At 42.5% G+C, this 16,617-nt stretch overlaps 1 protein-coding gene and 1 long non-coding RNA gene across 2 annotated transcripts in view; both read right to left on the reverse strand.

Annotated features, from left to right (window-relative positions):
- fam20cb (FAM20C golgi associated secretory pathway kinase b) overlaps positions 1–4,277 on the reverse strand; it is a 35,809-nt gene extending 31,532 nt beyond the window's left edge. The window contains exons 1-3 of the mRNA XM_088284057.1: positions 3,322–4,277; positions 2,380–2,555; positions 397–475 (exon numbers count right to left, since the gene is read on the reverse strand). Coding sequence (XP_088140183.1) covers positions 397–475; positions 2,380–2,555; positions 3,322–3,836 — 770 coding nt within the window. The 5' untranslated portion in view covers positions 3,837–4,277. The remainder of the gene's footprint in view (positions 1–396; positions 476–2,379; positions 2,556–3,321) is intronic.
- Positions 4,278–6,119: 1,842 nt separating this feature from the next.
- Positions 6,120–16,617, reverse strand: part of LOC148317507 (uncharacterized) — a 30,866-nt gene continuing 20,368 nt past the window's right edge. Inside the window, exon 3 of the long non-coding RNA XR_015840022.1 lies at positions 6,120–7,397. This is a non-coding gene — a long non-coding RNA (uncharacterized LOC148317507). The remainder of the gene's footprint in view (positions 7,398–16,617) is intronic.

The following is a 16,617-nucleotide window of genomic DNA, read 5'->3' on the forward strand; positions in this document are numbered from 1 at the left end:
ATTCAATTTTAATTTGGTTTTAGACCAGATTTTCATTTTTTCAAAAATGCGTCATTGTAGTTTATTAGTTTTAGTATTTGCTTTAGTTTTTTTAATGCTATCGAGTTTTGGTCAAACAAATGATTAAAAAAAAAATAATAAAAGACAAGAAAAAATGTCAACAATTCTAAAACGAGTGTTTGTGCCGAAATACAGCGACAAAGACAACAAACACAGTCCAATTTTAAAGCTTCCAAAAAGTGTTTGCAAAAGACCAAAAATAGAATGTGCAAATTATTCAAATCAAAACGGCGGACGAAGGAACTGAAAAGGGAATTAATGCCCGTCTAAAATACATAACACATATTTTTGAAGGACAGGTCGTAAAAATTAATTGTAATAAAATAATTCTCTTACTTCATGGGCTTGAAGAGAGCTTGTCCGTAGTTCTGGAAGGTCATAATGAGCTTGAGTTGAGTGCCTCCAGATTTCATTGCTGTTGGAGGAAAAAAAAATAAATAAATAAAAATCACAAAAAATATATCACTAAATAATCACTTGATAGATGTTTCTTCAAGGTGAAGTCAACCCCCAAAAATATTTTGCAAAAATATCCTGTATAACAAAAAATTTGACTTGACTTCCCCTTTAAGAAAAAAAAATTATTGGTACTACTTTGCATATTCAAATCCTACAAGCTAAGCGTTTCTCATCAAGCTGATAATTATGCTTCAATGAACGTATTCCACATGAAAAAAATAAAATAAATCACTTGTTTTACAAAACCGGTAAACAAAATTTGCAGCGACTTAACTCCGTTAAGCTCCATATCATCCAAAGCCTCAGTTTCAGCTGTATTCTAAAAAGCTTTCCTCATAAAGCTGCTAAATTAAACAACATTTAATAAACCTATTAAGTATGATAAGAAGAATTACGCATTAGCGCCCGCAGGGCTGCACCGATTTTTGATGTATTAAACAAAGCAGCAGCAAAGCCTGTTGACTTTAATAAAAGCGCCAAAGAAGCGTCACAACAATATTCCACACGTGTCAATATAAAAATATTTCTCAATTGCTATAACAAAAACTATTGGCGCCTTTTCGTCTCTGAGTTCTTTTTATCATCCTCCTCACATTGATCGATTGTGTTAGGTTTCGAAGGCCTCGGGCCAAGGAGCAAGACTTCACAATTGATGATTTCGTTTTGTGGGACATATTGAATCAAGAGCAGCACGGCGGATGAGTGGTTAGCGGCCCGACATTCCAAAAACAAGCATGTTAGATTCTCCCAGGACTCGATAGTGATCTAAAAATTTGAACACCATAATAACGATAGAACAGGGGGGCCGGGGGGGGGGGGGGTGTAGACTTTTAGACCCTCCTCTGCTTTGGGAAGCAAACATGAAAAATCAAACTCAAGAGTCTCTTTCCATTCGGCCTTGAAAGACAAAATAATAAATCCCCCCCCCCCCCAAAAAAAAAAAAAATCCGCAATAATTTGTGTTGACCCGTCACACTTCTACCCTATCACTTCATTTGCTGCCTTTGCTCAGTCTCCACTAATGAAAAAGAAGGCGTCGGTGTTAGAATACGTGCAAGCATTGCTATCCTTAAGTTGAGATAATAACACGGCGCTGTCGGCTTGTGTTGGTGTTGCGCCCTGGGCTTGTGTCACGGCTCTGTAATTACTGAGTCACCATGTATTTAACTGGCGAGAGTGCGCCTTCCTCAATCCACCCAGGCGGAGAGTTAGAAAGTTAGAGGGGAGAGGAAATCACGCAGCAGCGAGGCAGAAATTGGAGCAGGAAAAGCTCAAAGAAATCCAGGAATGGTTTTTTTTTTTTTTTTGTAGCAGTGGATGTAAAGTCCCAGTTAAGTTCGTCGTCGTCGTCGTTGTCGTCGTCTTTGCGAAAGGCCCACTTGGAGCTTCCTCAAAGGCGGAAATCCTGCAATCCCCTTTAAGAGTTACTGCAACATGAGCGACCCTGAGGCAAGAAGCACTCCTGGAATTTGGGAACTGGACTGAGCCAAACAGGAAGACAATCCCTTCTGAATTTGAAAAGTAAAAAAAAAATAATAATTTTTTAAATCACCAGCAGCTCTGTCAGGTGTCTACTTTCCCTCACAGTCAGGAGGTTTTTCAAACTCTCTGCGGAGAGCCCAATTTATATTTAAAAAAATAAAAAAATAAAAAATCGCAGGTGCGCTGTAAGTCGTGACGCCTTCTTCCTCGGTGCTTGCAGACTATCGAAGAGCTGATCGCATCCGTGCACGAATGCTTGTGAAAGTGAGCGCCACCTTTGTCTGCTCCGCCCACTCCGTGACGTCACAAACTAGCAGTCTGAGCTACTGACACAAATATACCCCACATTTTCGGCGGAACGGAAGAAGTGCGACTCACCCACGCTGGTGATCCTCTGGTTGACGAGATCCCTCAGCAGAGCGTCGATGACCGGGTTGTGTCTGGAGTAGAGCTCGTATCGATTAATTCCAATGTGGAAGCGCAGCCAGTTGGGGTACGAGTCGGCCGTCAGATCGCCGGTCGGGCTGAACTCCTCAGGGTTGCCTTCGCCGTTCCTGCGTGGGAGGATTGTCAGTTTTTTGGGTTTTTTTTTTAACGGTAGCGCGGCTTCATATGTGAAACGAATTCATCCGTCGATTCGAGTCGAGGTAAAGCCCAACCCAGCTGACCTTGGGCGGGAATCACGATATGGAGAAACATCTTGGACTGATCGTCATGGCGACAGGCAACTAAAAGCTGACGCAGAACGATTTGCGAGTCCAAAAATGAAACTCAGACAATTTCCTAGTCTTGGCCTTACGGTAACATCACACGTGTTTGGTAATATCAGAAGTGTTGCGGTCTTTACGATGACGTGGCGCAACCAACAACCAATAGTTGAGCTCTAACAAAACCGGAAACAGGAAACTTTGCAATCATGAAAGCGGCGTGGGGACGATGGGGAAAGTTTGGCAAAAACTCGACTGAAAGGGGAAAAAAAATGCCGAAAGAATAAAACATTTAGAGTGCAGGTGTCAAACCCAAGGCCTGGGGGCCAGATAACGGCCACCACGTCACTTTTTTAGGTCCACTTAAGCAAATAAAATTGGTTGACTTCACATTTCTTGCAACATTTTTTTTTTTTTTTTTTACATTTTTGGCATTAAATCTCTGCCAATTTTTCTTACCTTTTATATTACATGCACATTTACGCTATCTGAAACGTAGCCAGAGAAAACATACAAACGCCACAAAATTCAAACCCTGAACCTCACTGGGCTGAATTACAAATGTTGGGATTCATGATGATAAATAGCAAAAAAAAAAAAATAAATACTTAACCATTCCTGTTCTGCAGCTTTGGGGTCAAATCTGATGTCAGTGTTGACGTTGAACAGCGTCTCCTCATCAGTGAGCGTAGGCAAAGGTCTTTTATACAAAGGGTGCTCGTAGAGGGCAGCCAGCCTTGAACCCGCGGCCGGCGTATTCTTGCCGACTCCCGCGTCCTGGATGAACCGCCTCCTCCTGTCTCCATCCTGGCCCGAGTTCTGCTCCGGCCTCCCGAACCCCTGAGACTTATCTCCAGCAACGGGTCCTTTCTCCAGGGAATGGGACGAGACGTTGGAGGTGCTCGGCTCGTTGCTGAAGTCCTGCAGGATGCGTAGCGTGTGCTTGTTGGGCCAGCCTTGCTTGGCCCAGCTGCGAGGCTCCTCGCTGGGCGTGTGCGAGCAGGAGCAGCCTCCCACGCCTTGCCTCTCCAGTTTGGGCAGTAAGTCAATCATGATGTGCATGGAGCACGCCACCAAGAACACCATGAGGATCAAAACGCGGAATTTGCGAAGGAGGATCATCTTCATGGTCTCCCTTTTGAGCAGATGTGAGTATTTACTGCAGATGATGAGCACGCATATGCACAGGCTGACTACATCGCTGATGATGTTAATCAGACTGGACGCCAGTCTAATGAAATATACATTAAACACCAATGACCCATCTTCACTTGCCGTCTTGAGTCGAGGATTCAGTGTTCAAGCGTTGTGGTTTCAGCATCAGAGTCCGTTTTTTTTTCGAAGAAGGAGGGCGGGAGGGGGGGGGGGTGCAGATTATTCAAAGATTTATCAGCAAGCGTCCAGGTGGACCGGGTCGAGCGGGTTCAGCCCAACGGTCGATTTGCCACATCGTCGTCACGCGGCCGCTCTCCAAACACATCAGGCCAAAGGCGGAACCTAATATGGATCCGTTAAACAGGGAGGTCCGAGGACGCGCGTCGGTCCAACGTCCGCGCGGAATGCGAGAAAAAAAAAAAAAAAAAAGCGACAACGCACCACTCAGCTGCGCGCTTCCCTATCAACCTTTTTTTTTTTGTTGTTGTTGTTGTTGCTTATTTTTGACGGCAAAGTCCCCGAAAGTGCTCGACGCGCACTTCTCCGAGAAAAAAAAAAAAAAAAAAAAAACAGCTCTCCGAGGTTAGCAATTCTCACCGGAGACGACTCTGTTTGCACAGGTAACAAGACGAGAGAGGGAGCGAGACACCTTCAGGGCGTGCAGCTGCACACGAGAGGAGAAAGAAGCACGCCTCGTAGCAAGTGAGCATCTGGGAGGGTGTTAAATATGATGGGGAAGTCAAGGCAAGATCCAGCCTTTCTCTCTGCGTCACTGCGCGCAGATTGGCTGAACTCGGATACTTGAGAGCGAGAGGAAGAAGAGAGAGAGAGAGAGACAAATGATTCTCTGTGCTCCTCTTGGAATCACCTGCACATCCTGTCCTTGCCAGAAGAGGGCGTCTTTTCCCCGGACAATATTTAGCCTGGCGCATATACTCCGCAGGATTTTTATTTATTTCTTTTTTTTACCCCCCCCCCCTCCCTCTTCTCTCGCACGAAATTCATCTGCTGGAATTTGTCTGAAATGCCTCCATGGAGACAAGTCAGTCCATCAGTGAAACATTACGCAGGCCTATTTGGGCGCTCATCAGTCATCCGGTTCTGTTCTGGTGCACCTCACTGCTTCAGGATGTTTTGACGATTTTTATTTTTTTTATAGCTCGAAAAGCTAAAATATATTCATTTCCTGAGAGTCACTTTCGGTGTGATTTATTTACAATAAAATGTACATTATTGTGTGGTTTAAAATGTAACACAAAGTAATGGTAAAAGTTATGGCGAGCTTTGACCCGAAGCCGCAAGAGATTCAAATTAGTATGCAGAGAACGATTCTTTATGCAGTTTTAGCCGAAATTAACATATCTTAATGCGCACTGTACAATACGTATTTGCATTATAATCCATATTTATACATCTTTATTTGAACTCGGTATGACTGCGGAATGTGAGTGATTTGCACATCATTTACTTGAAGTTTTAACGTGCAATACATCTATTAAGCATGCACCATTTATTGTGAATTAAATTTCATATTTGTATCAAATATTGCTATAATTATTTCACACCTTGCACTACAAATATTACTGTTGCATTTTTTTACCGTGTTTAGATTGAATTAAAAAAGAATTCGTAAGGTTGCGCTTTGTACTTGTTTTAAAGTGGTAGCTTGTTTTTAATATTAATTTCATTTTTTTTTTTTAAGATTTGAAGCTGGATTCAAAAATCACACGTGGTTGACTTCAATTCTGTTGCAATCTTATTCCCTTTCCATACAACTTCATTTTTATAGTGCATTTCACAACAAGCGGCATAACAGTCAAATGCTGATTCACCATGTTTTCTTTGAACTTTTCTGCCTGCACTTTTCTTCCTAACTGACAGGGAAAAGTTTCCCACCGCTATTTAAGGTATCATCAATTCACCCAAACGAAGAAATATAACCAAGCCATCACACTGACCGCTTAGCCAAGTGCCATCGTCTTTTTAAGGATAATTGACTCCGTGTTACGACTCCGCCGACGCTTCCCGGCTGCTTTAACTAGACGGTGGGGAACACGAAATAAAAAGCTCGCATGTAACACGGCGTCCATCCATTTTGTTTGTGATAACGTCTTAGATTATCTTGTAATTGACGGAAAGCGGAGGTTATATACTGCCAACCAATAAGGCAGCAGGTGAGAGGCAAGATTGATAAAAGGGAGAAAAGTAGAGATGACTTCAGAGCAAAACACCGGTCGGGAATGCTAATGAGGCTGATGGAGATGCGAAATGAAACAAGCGGAAGCTGAACATCGCAGCTCCCGGCTGGACTGTTTAATCGTGCAGAGGGAAGCGCAGACCGGCACAGGATTGTTTATTGTGTCAGAAACAGAGGGAAGACTGTTGGGTGAGGGGACGTAATTGGGGGGGGGTCGAGATTTCAACACAAGGCAACAACTATAAGATGATATTAACAAAAAAAAGTGAGACAAATATGGGCGAGAAAGTTGGCATCGGGACAAGTTTTTTTTTTCCTTGTCATCGGTGCGGCCCGTCGTGGCAACCGACAGATTTTGTTAAATGTGTGGATCATTTTCATACAATTTCACCAATCAAGGTAAAGACATAATTAATTCAATTTTTTTTATTTATTTTATTTTATTTCATATTTATTTATTATTTAATCTTTAATTTAATTGATATATTTATTTAAATTATATATTATATTTGCACATATATATATATATATATATTTGAGGGGGGGTCTCATTTCAACAGCTGTCAAATGATATTAGAGGCTTCGATGTGGTAACAGGAATGGATTGTTGCGGGATAACTGTTGGAAAATTAAGGCATTTTTTTTTTTGCATCCATTTCGATGACCGAGCTAGAGGCGGCGTACGCGCCAGCCAATCGCGGAGCGCATCGAGACAGACAACATTCACTCCGAGCGGGAATCGATCACCATGCTAGCTGCACAAAACGGCCGTCGTGTGGCCCACCGCACTAAAAATCTTTAGAGTACGGTACACTTTTGGAGATTATTTACAGCTTTGTGTTCAGGGGCACGGTCGCATACGCCCCCTAGTGGGCAAAACAATTTCTGCTTGGTTGAACATCCAATGACCAGTTTGAGACAGAGTGAGAACGGCAAAATGTAACACAACCCGCTCATGTAATATGAATGAGTTAAATGACGCGAGGGGATGAAAAATTAATTGGGAAAGTTTTGTTGCCAGCAATTTATAAATGAACGGTTGCGGGTTGATCAATGTACGCAAGCGATACCCCAAGAAAATGCAAATGTCCTGTGCCTGATTTTTTTTTTTTTTTTCCCGCTTTCTTCAGAGGTCCTTATCGCCGAGGGTGCCATACAGTAACAGAGTGACAGCGCAAACAACATTCGCTGATATGTGGCGTGACAACAGTATTAAAGGCAACCAGGCTTTACACAGACAAGATCAGGAGGAGGTGGAGGGCATCGGAACAGAGAGCTGACTGCAGCACAGGTTGTAAATTCCAAAGATTTATATCCGGGTGGTTCCACAGCGGATCCTGGTGAGATAGCAAAAAAAAAAAAAAAAAATTGAGCAAGATTCACCGCTTTGTGATCACACGGAATCCTTACTGGCGTGTTACTGGATCAAGACTGACAAGGAGACAAGATGGTTCCAGTCAACGTGACGGTTTTGCGATTGGCTTGATGCGGAATAACTTGAAAACAGTTTTACCGCCGACAAATTTTGTCGCTACTTCAGAAATCGATTTTTCCCATTTTCCTTTACATATATTTGATGGTATTGTAAAATGACTCCAGCTAGCGCAATCGCTACAACATCAACTGTGCGTACTCGCTTGCATTTGCCACAATCATGGAGATGAAGAAAGAAGAATGGGACGAAAAAGAAGAAGACTAATAAGACCATAATAACATAAGCAAATTTGGCGTCTCACACAAACACACACACACTTTAAAAAAATTTTTTTTTTTGGGGTGTAGTCCAGAACGGGGTCGGGGGCCGACAATTTTTAGGAATAAGGCCGGAGAGTAGAGGCCGGAACGATACAAAGCTCGGAGTGCAAGGGACTGACTGGCGAAAAAAGGGTCAAGTGCCCGCCCGGCTCTGTTTATTATTAAACGTAATTTGGTTCGTCTACTCCATAATGAGGCATACCGGGACACGCCTGTGTTCAATTAAAGGATTCAGCCATGCTTTGAGTGCTTCAACGCTATTATGGTTGGCATATGAAATCGAAATATACGTCCTCCCTCTTTTACGCGGAAGTCAATTCATATTTGAAATAAAGACGCCAGTTTAATTTTTCATTTTTTTTTCCAGAGCAGAATAGCAAACCACAGCAATAAAAAGTTAGCCTCGTTCGAGGAAGGGGGCAGGCTGGCGCCGGCCGTCATCTTCAGCGTCGGGCATCCGCGAGCGCCACCATATCGCCCGCCCCTTTCTTCATTTGTGCGAATGTGCCCTTGGCGTGAGCGGGGTTTAGCGAGCAACAAGTCTAATTTCCATCGTTGAGCAGCTGCATCTGATACAGAACGCTCAGACTGATATTACAGATAACAATGGCCTCTGTTGGCCTCAATAAGCCTCACGCCGCCCTTGGCTCGCTCTCGCCTCATCTTTCCTCTCCTCAGCAGCACACGCACACGCACACACACACACACACACGCACACACATATAGAAAGCGTCATCATAATCACTTCCTAGAAGCGTAGCCATCTCATGAGGCTTTGCCGCAAATTGCTCGGAGCCAGCCACCAGAGGCTCTTCTCTTAATTCTTTGTCATCGCCTTCCTTCAAAAAACATTTCAATGAACCCACGTCGGGCTTTGTTTACTCAATCATCAGTTGTGCAGCCATCGCAATATTCAAAGTCGTGCTCTTCAAGATGATCCCAAAGGATTTACCAAATAATCCGAGTAGCCGGATATTTTTTTCCACGGGAGGTGGCCGACGGTTTGATTGAGTCGGTCATGTTAGCGTCGATGTAAGAATTAAAAAAACGTAGCAGGAAAACTGGTTATGCAATTAAAAATAAATAAATAATAATAATTTTGCCCCGTCTAATATCGAAATATTGCTTTGGCACCATCATGGATGCCTGTTGAACTATGTTGAAATAAGAGGAGGAACTTCTTTTTAGACTCTATGCGCCCGGCAACCGGCTGGTGACGAGTCCTGATTGTACCCCGCGCCCACAGCTCACTCTCAGGAAAACAAAAATGCATTTAAAATAAAAAAAAAAAGGGTGGATTTAATGAATTATTACAGAAGGCAGTTGATCATATATCATCGACATCTTTAAAGAGTTCCTACTTAGCACGCGGTTTGTTCTCGCTGTGCACTAGTAGAACGTGCGCATCGTGATGTTATTGAAGAGTGCGAGTTCGCCTTATCTGCTCTCAGACAAATAACAAAATAACCTTGGGCTTATTTGTGCGAGTGTTTGCGAGCCCATCGGTCAAGACCGCACTCACCCAGGTGTTGTCTTGCTTTTCTCCTGTGACTTGCTTCCAAAAAACATGGAATTGTGTACAGCTGCCTGCCTCGAGGGAGTGGGGGGGGGGGTGTAGAAATGAGAATTTTGTGCCGTGTGTGCTTCGGCAGTTGCACCCGAGCACCCTTGCTTTGCTCGTCCTCGCCACTGCACTTTAATCCTATAATTAAAGCTTAGGGCGAGCCACTTTAATGAAGGCAGGTCAAATTGATGAGTGTTCATATTTGGGGGGCGGCGAGGGGGAGGGGGAGGACGGGGGGGGTTTGTGTAGAAGTTTATTTTAGCGCGCGGTTGTGTTAACCGCCATCACTAAGCTCACAGTTTCGGTCCCGATATAGAAATGCCATCCTCATTAACATTCGCCGCCACTGACAATCCGATTGCCCCCCCCCTCACCCCAAAAAAAAATATAGCAGCACAACTCAGTGTCAGTGCTGATTTGGTTGAAAAAATAATTATGGAAACAAATTGATGCCACCCTAAAAGTGCCCAAAGGTGCCAATGCACTAAATGAAACTACTTAGTTAATATCAACATAGTTGCCCAAAAATGGCAGCAAAGCGCTACTTTAGTCTAAATGAAAAAAAAAAAAAAAAAAAAAAAAAAAAAAAAAAAAAAAAAACAGTTTCTTCGCACCAAGAAGGAGATTTTTTTTTTTTTTTAAATCTGCGAATCGGTGATTTTGCAATAAGCAACAATTAACCGTAGTATATTCGACCCTTCCACCCTTCTTTTCAATTATTGATCGTCGCCGCCATTTCAATACAGTGAAATTTTCTCCCACTTTCATCTCAGTGAAATCCCCATTGATGAAAGTACATGATAAGCAAAAAAAAAAAAAGAAAAAAAAAAGCCCAACAGGGATGAGTCGGATGGCGCAAAAGGCACTGCAGAGGCACGGCTGCCTTGCCAAATGCAGTGCGAGCGCGGCACTAAATCTCGCAGTTGAGACGGCATGCAGAGCGAAAAAGGAGACGCGTCCAGGAGTCATTAAGTCATAATGATAGAGAAAGAGCGATTCTCCAAAAATTTGACTCGGGGCCAACACCATTAGCAGATGATAGATGACGCTATTCCATCGGGCTCTTTACTCAATGTGGACAATTTACAGCACACACACACACACACACACCTTCCTTATCAACGCTGACTTTGCAACTAGTTCATCCTTCTATTTAGTATATGTGCCCCACCTTGTCTTATTTCTTCCTGATTCATCCTTAGCGGCCGCTGTAGTTCGTCACATCTGGATGGGACAAATTTGGCGGCCATATTAAAGATTTATGCCATCCATCCTTCCCGTTTTCTGTCGTGGCTTCTCAAAGTGTGTTTAGTGGATGATGAGGAGGCGTGGAAAGGTATGAAAGAGACATTTTGTAATGATACTTAATCATCTTTCCGCTTCTAGCCAGGACTCTAAGAAATATATTTGAAGGCGAAGTCAACCTGTGTCTTCACTCGTCCGAATGCGACATTCAGATTAAGAATCGAATCGAGCAGCAAAATTGACTCTCAAGAGGCGGCCATTTTGTCACGTCTGTCAAATGAAAATGACATCAGAGTTGCTCAAGGCTCAGATAACGAGCTATAACGGCTCACCTGTTTAGCTGAACCCCGAGCGACTGTGATGTCATTTTTAGTCGACAGAAGTGACAAAATGGCCGCCTCCTGAGATGTAGAAAAACGGGCAGACTTTACTGCTTAATTCATATTCCACAAACGCAATATGAAATCAGAATTCCATGATTAGACTTGCGGATAGAAAATATTCCAAAGACTTTTTTTTGGGCTTGACGTCCCCTTTAAGTAATTTGATACATTTTGTATCTCTTAAAAGTAAACGCTGTCATGTTCTTACTTGGTCCAAGAGAAACAATCGCTAAAAGATTGATGATCTTTGAACGTTGCTTGAGGGTCAAATCCAATTTCTCGTCCGGACTACAAATTGGAAAACCTGAGATATTCTCTTTCACACGCTGCGTTAATAAACACTTTGATTTGATAAACGCTATAATTTTCCGTCAGATCGCAGCAGCAAACGGCAGAGGCAAAAAAAAAAAAAAAAAACGAAAACACTTTGCCAAGCGCAGGTTGCCTGCGCGTCATACATAATTTAAGTATTATCAAGGTTGACTTGCTCCGCGTTAATGACACAATAACCTGGCGCCCCAATGTGCAGGGAGGTGATAAAGGCCTCGACGCTTCGCTTTCCCGCCCGTATCGCTTCATCCTCGCCTCGTCTCTCCTCCTCCTCGCCGCCGCCGCTGCCGCCGCGCGTCAACAAAGTCCAGTCAATGTCAGCCGGAGACGCGCAGGGCGAACTTGCGTTTAGTTAGGAGCGATTCGACAGCGCTCGGCAACATGACAGCCACTCTCACTCGGTGCTTTGCAAAAGTCTACACACCCCCTTTTAAATGCCATTTCTGTGGGTCGTTTTGAGAAAGAAAAATCCCTGTAAAGAAGTCTCCCTTTGGATGATATTCAAGAATCAAAAGAAAGCTCTTAGAACAGTCTATGAATTAAATATAATTCATATTTGGTGAATTTGCATTAATTCCAAGATATTTAAGTTACAAGCTTACACATAAATATAGTAGTTGAAAAATGTGATTAATTGCAATTAATCATGGAATTTTTTTGTGATTAATTGGTTAAAAAAAAAAAATCACTTGACATCACTCATTTTTATCGATAACACTAAAACTAAGACCAAAGCTAAGATGTTTTTTACCGATGAATAAAATCGGCAGCTACCATGTCTGAAAAATTGAGTAAGTTGGATTGAGTAGGAATAAACTATTTTCGTGCATTCAATTAATTATTCTGTTATCATAATGTATTTATTATTTGGAAGTTACTTTTTCCAACTCTGAGAAGTAAAAACGAATGTGGCTTCATTCAAGACACACCGAGCAGTGAGACGGCAAAAGGCCACCACCAATCCAAAAGACGAAAAAAAAAAAAAAAAATGCTTGCTTTCCCGACATCAACACTACAGGATATCCATTTCTATTCACGCCCATCAAAAAGGTCAAAACACCGCTGCAAACATCTGGGCCCCGCACAGCCCCTCGCCTGTTTTGGAAATGTTATCAAAACCGAGAAGATAACCGGACAGAGCGGGCCCTGTTGCCCGAGCGGAGCGGCGGTGTGGCGTTTCCACGAAATTGCGAGTGGCTTGATCTTTCAGCGCCAGCTTGGATGCGAGGGAATTTCCCCCACCGGGTGAAAAGAAGAAAAGGTGTGTCGGCTGTTTCGTAGGCTTGGATAGCGAGCTCGTGGAAAGAGGCGCGACTGTTTCTTTTCCACTTTCTTGAGCAAATGCCAAGCAAAAATAGCGATCGTAGCGTAGACGGTCCTGACCCTCATCCATTTACAACCTCGGTTGGAAAACATTCCTTTATGCTTGTAAATGAATAGTTCTCACCGCGCAGCCAAAGTGGATATGAAAAGATATAACGGCAGTGTTAAATGTCAGTAGTTCATGAAAAAGAGGGAAAAAAAAAAAAAAAGTGGAAAGAATGTGCACACTCTGCTTTGCAAAATCTGTTTGATTAAAAAAGGCTAAAAATATTTTAAGAACAACTTTCATGTCGTTGAATTCATCGGTACACATTATTACCGATTATACCGATTACCGCTATCACATATAACTTATGTAAGCTTTGTTTCACTTTCATGCTGGAATGTATTATATTTTTGTAAGATCAGTGAAATAAAACCGTATTGTGACCTCCCAAAAAAAACATTTAAAAAAATGCATGTCTGCAAACATTATCCAAGTAACAACGCGCGTTCTCGCATCCAAAAGGACGTATTGATTAAGCGCTATACAAAACCTTTCCGGCCTGATTTCCCTCAAGACGGCGCAGATTAAAGGCCCCTGTGCTCATGTTGTACATATTGACCCGCTACCTTAAATAATTCAGCGTGGACGTCATCGGTCACGGCAGGGGAAAAAAAAACATCTGTTTGCATTCAGGTTTTTATTTGTATTTTTTTGGTTGTATTTATTTATTTATTTATTTTAAAATCTTACAAGATTTTCTGGTCCCTACTCCATCCGACAGCTCTTAAGGGCGTTTCAGGCTTCCGTTAAAAGTACAAATTAAAGGGCATGTATAGTTTCACGCCGCCATTTAAAAAAAAATAAAAATAATTATTGTATTTGATTTTTTTTACAATGGCATAGTTGCTCATGCCGACAAGCTCTTTTTCCTCATCCAGAACTGAAGCCTAAGGCAAGGTGGGAGGAAATATGAACAGTTCCAAATAGTGGTCAGTGTCAGGACAAAAAAAAAAGTTATAGCTTGCAATAATGAGAGAAAAAGTTTCGGTTTTATCCGCAGTAAAAGTTATATTTGAGCAAGGGTGTGTAGACTTTTTAGATTCACTCTTTGTCACGACAATCGGAATCAGTCAATGACAATCTTTTTTTATTAAATTTTTTTTTTTTTTTATTGTGTCTTCATACAAGTAATTAAGGATGGCTCAGCTAACGCGTGATTGGCTCTTACCCGACTGACATCATTTTCAGTCAAAAGTTTTTTTTAAAAGTTTTTAATTGTACAAAAATAATAATGGCATTAAATTCCACAAATTAGACAAAATAACTTTTTTACGGCTTCCATATCCCTTTAAGGCTTTGAATAGAACATGGCAATTATTACGCCCCCCCCCACCCCCCCTTTCAAAATTTCAAATAAAGAGCGCATATTCGACATCACACGGCTCGGGTTTGCATTTAAATTGTACAATTGATGTTTGGTACGCGTCGGGGAGATTGTGGCGCCGAGATGCATGAAATATCACCGTCATTACCGGGCCACCCAGCACATCTGACAGCCAGCCCCGCACGTCCAAATAGCGATAGTTGACCCATCTGAGCAGAAGCAGATTACAATGTTAATGAAGCCCTTTGAACACGCCGACGGCATCTGTCCGGATCGGCCTTCAAGTAGACGCAGCCTGCTCCCGTTTTTGACGCTGCCAACTCATTGTTTAGATTATAGAGACCGCTAATATTTTGGCCATTTTAGCTCCACCCCCTGAAAAAATGGCTTCACTGACTAGTCTGAGCGGCAAAGATGTTAATCCTGAAAGAGGAGCAGAACAAGAAGGGATGAATATATTCATCTGGATTTGAGGAGGAGGAAGAAGCATTTGAGCGCCGCTGGACCTAGACAATGACGAGAGCAACTTCATTCCAGTCGACGATACAAAAGAGCAAAGAGAGAGAGAGAGAGAGAGAGAGAGAGAGAGAAGGCCTTGTGAATGTCTCTCCATCATCCTCATCATTAAAGCCGGCACGCCGAGAGCAAAGCAAGCTAATTTGTGTTCTGATCGCCGCCGTATGTGCAAGAATAGCATCGTCGTACCTTCTCAGCCTCCAATCATTTGCATAAAGAGAAATATATGGAAGCAGGTCATTCTCGTTTCCTCAAGCACGATCGCTTTTCTCGCTGCAAATTCATTCGGAGGATCGGCGTCACCTTTTCTTACCAAACGGGTCGCGTGAAATGACAAATTGATCTGTTGCCATCCGTCCGATGGGGAAACGGCGTGGTGACGATGTATACGCCTGGCCTCTTTGCAGGAAAATGCAGAGGTCATGAACGCAAGATGTGGAAATCTAATCATATTCCATATTTGACATAATGCCAGTTAATATCTAAAAAAAATAAAATAAATAAATTTTAAAAAATGCCCCAAAGATAGGTTTGAAAATGCGTAGAGAAAAAAATAAATATTCAAAGGAGTGATCTAACGAAAAAAAAAAATTGTTAAAAATAAATAAATAAAATATTTTTAAAAAAAAATAAAAATAAATAAATCGGCATTTCTTGTATGACAGATTCTAAACGGCTCCAGGTGTATGTGGCACAGTTGCATGTTGTTACGCTACATTTTGTACTTGATGATTTGCATAATTGCTGCAAGCACCAACACAGAGGGGTGTGTTTACTTTTTATAACCACTGTAATTGTAGATCGTTACCTCTCTGGAACAATTTGCTCAAAAATGAAAATTATATAATTACCGTTTTTTTTTTTGGGGGTCAAAATATACCTGCAGCAGTATTACAGGAGAATCTCCCGGCTGCCTCCCCGAATCTTCTTCAATTTCACGAGAAGCGTCACTCGATCGCTTCTCCAACACGAGAAATACAATCTCTCGTTTATCTCACTGTGCTCTCATTAAGTGTGCTCGGCTTTTAAAGACACTCCCTGGAGGCCTAATAGCTGCAATTAGCAAGAAAGCGCACACACACGCACACACACACACACACACACGCACACACACAATGTGGGCTGTGAGCTTGTCAAAGGGAATTGTAGCCCTGCAGCATTGAGTGAGAATAAGAACCGAGGAAGCATGAGGAGGCAGCCATACTTGTGCCTCCCCTAATAACGTTGCGCTACGAGTGCCAGGCTCAATTTCATTGGCCGTCAGGATGAGCGCCAACGGGCCTGGATTAGCGCTGAGGAAGGGGATGGGAGGGGCTGGAGACAAGAGGGAAGGACAAACTTCCAATAAATTAAGGTCTGTTTTAATAAAGGATGCTCGAAAGTACTTCCATTAGTGGCTCTTAAGCCACTTTATTTCATTTAAATGCAAGTTTGCCCTTTTGGCGGGTAAACAATTAGCTTTGGAAAGGCCGCCGGCGCGGCTTTTCCATCTTTTTGTGTTGTGGTGAGGTACTCTTTACTTTGCAATGTGTTTCATGTGAAGAGAAAAAAGGGTTTTTGGAGGAAAAAGGTTTTGATATAAACATTGCAAGTGAACTATAGTCAGGGGGGCAGCATGTGTGTGTGGGGGGGGGGGCGGGGGCATGGGAAAGCTCTCATCGTGACTGAAATATATAAGCATGGAAAAAAAAAATGGCGTCGACGACTCATACCCGCACACCAGACCATTGACCCTCACACATTAAGTGTGACTAAAAAACTGCAGCGACATGCAATCAAAGGAGGCAGGTGAGGCAGTGCCAATCACAAAGAGTGAGAGAGAGACAGAGAGAAAGAGTAGAGAGAGAGAAAGAGTAGAGAGAGAGGTTTTTAATCAGTTTGTTTTCTGCTCCTTTAGTGTATTCTTTTGGAAAAAAAAAAATTCCCAGTACCTTTTAAAATAAAGTTCCGTTTCAAAACAAAGAACAATCCCGCATGGATTTTCACAACAGCCAGCCCCTTGTGACGAAGAAAAAGAAGTCGAAGAAGAGACTGTCATTATGCTGTTCAGTGAAGCAGCAATATCTGGAGC

Source organism: Idiotropiscis lumnitzeri, chromosome 20, assembly GCF_059441095.1.
Source record: "Idiotropiscis lumnitzeri isolate Australia: NSW breed Sydney's pygmy pipehorse chromosome 20, RoL_Ilum_1.0, whole genome shotgun sequence".
NCBI classification, from domain to species: Eukaryota; Metazoa; Chordata; class Actinopteri; order Syngnathiformes; family Syngnathidae; genus Idiotropiscis; species Idiotropiscis lumnitzeri.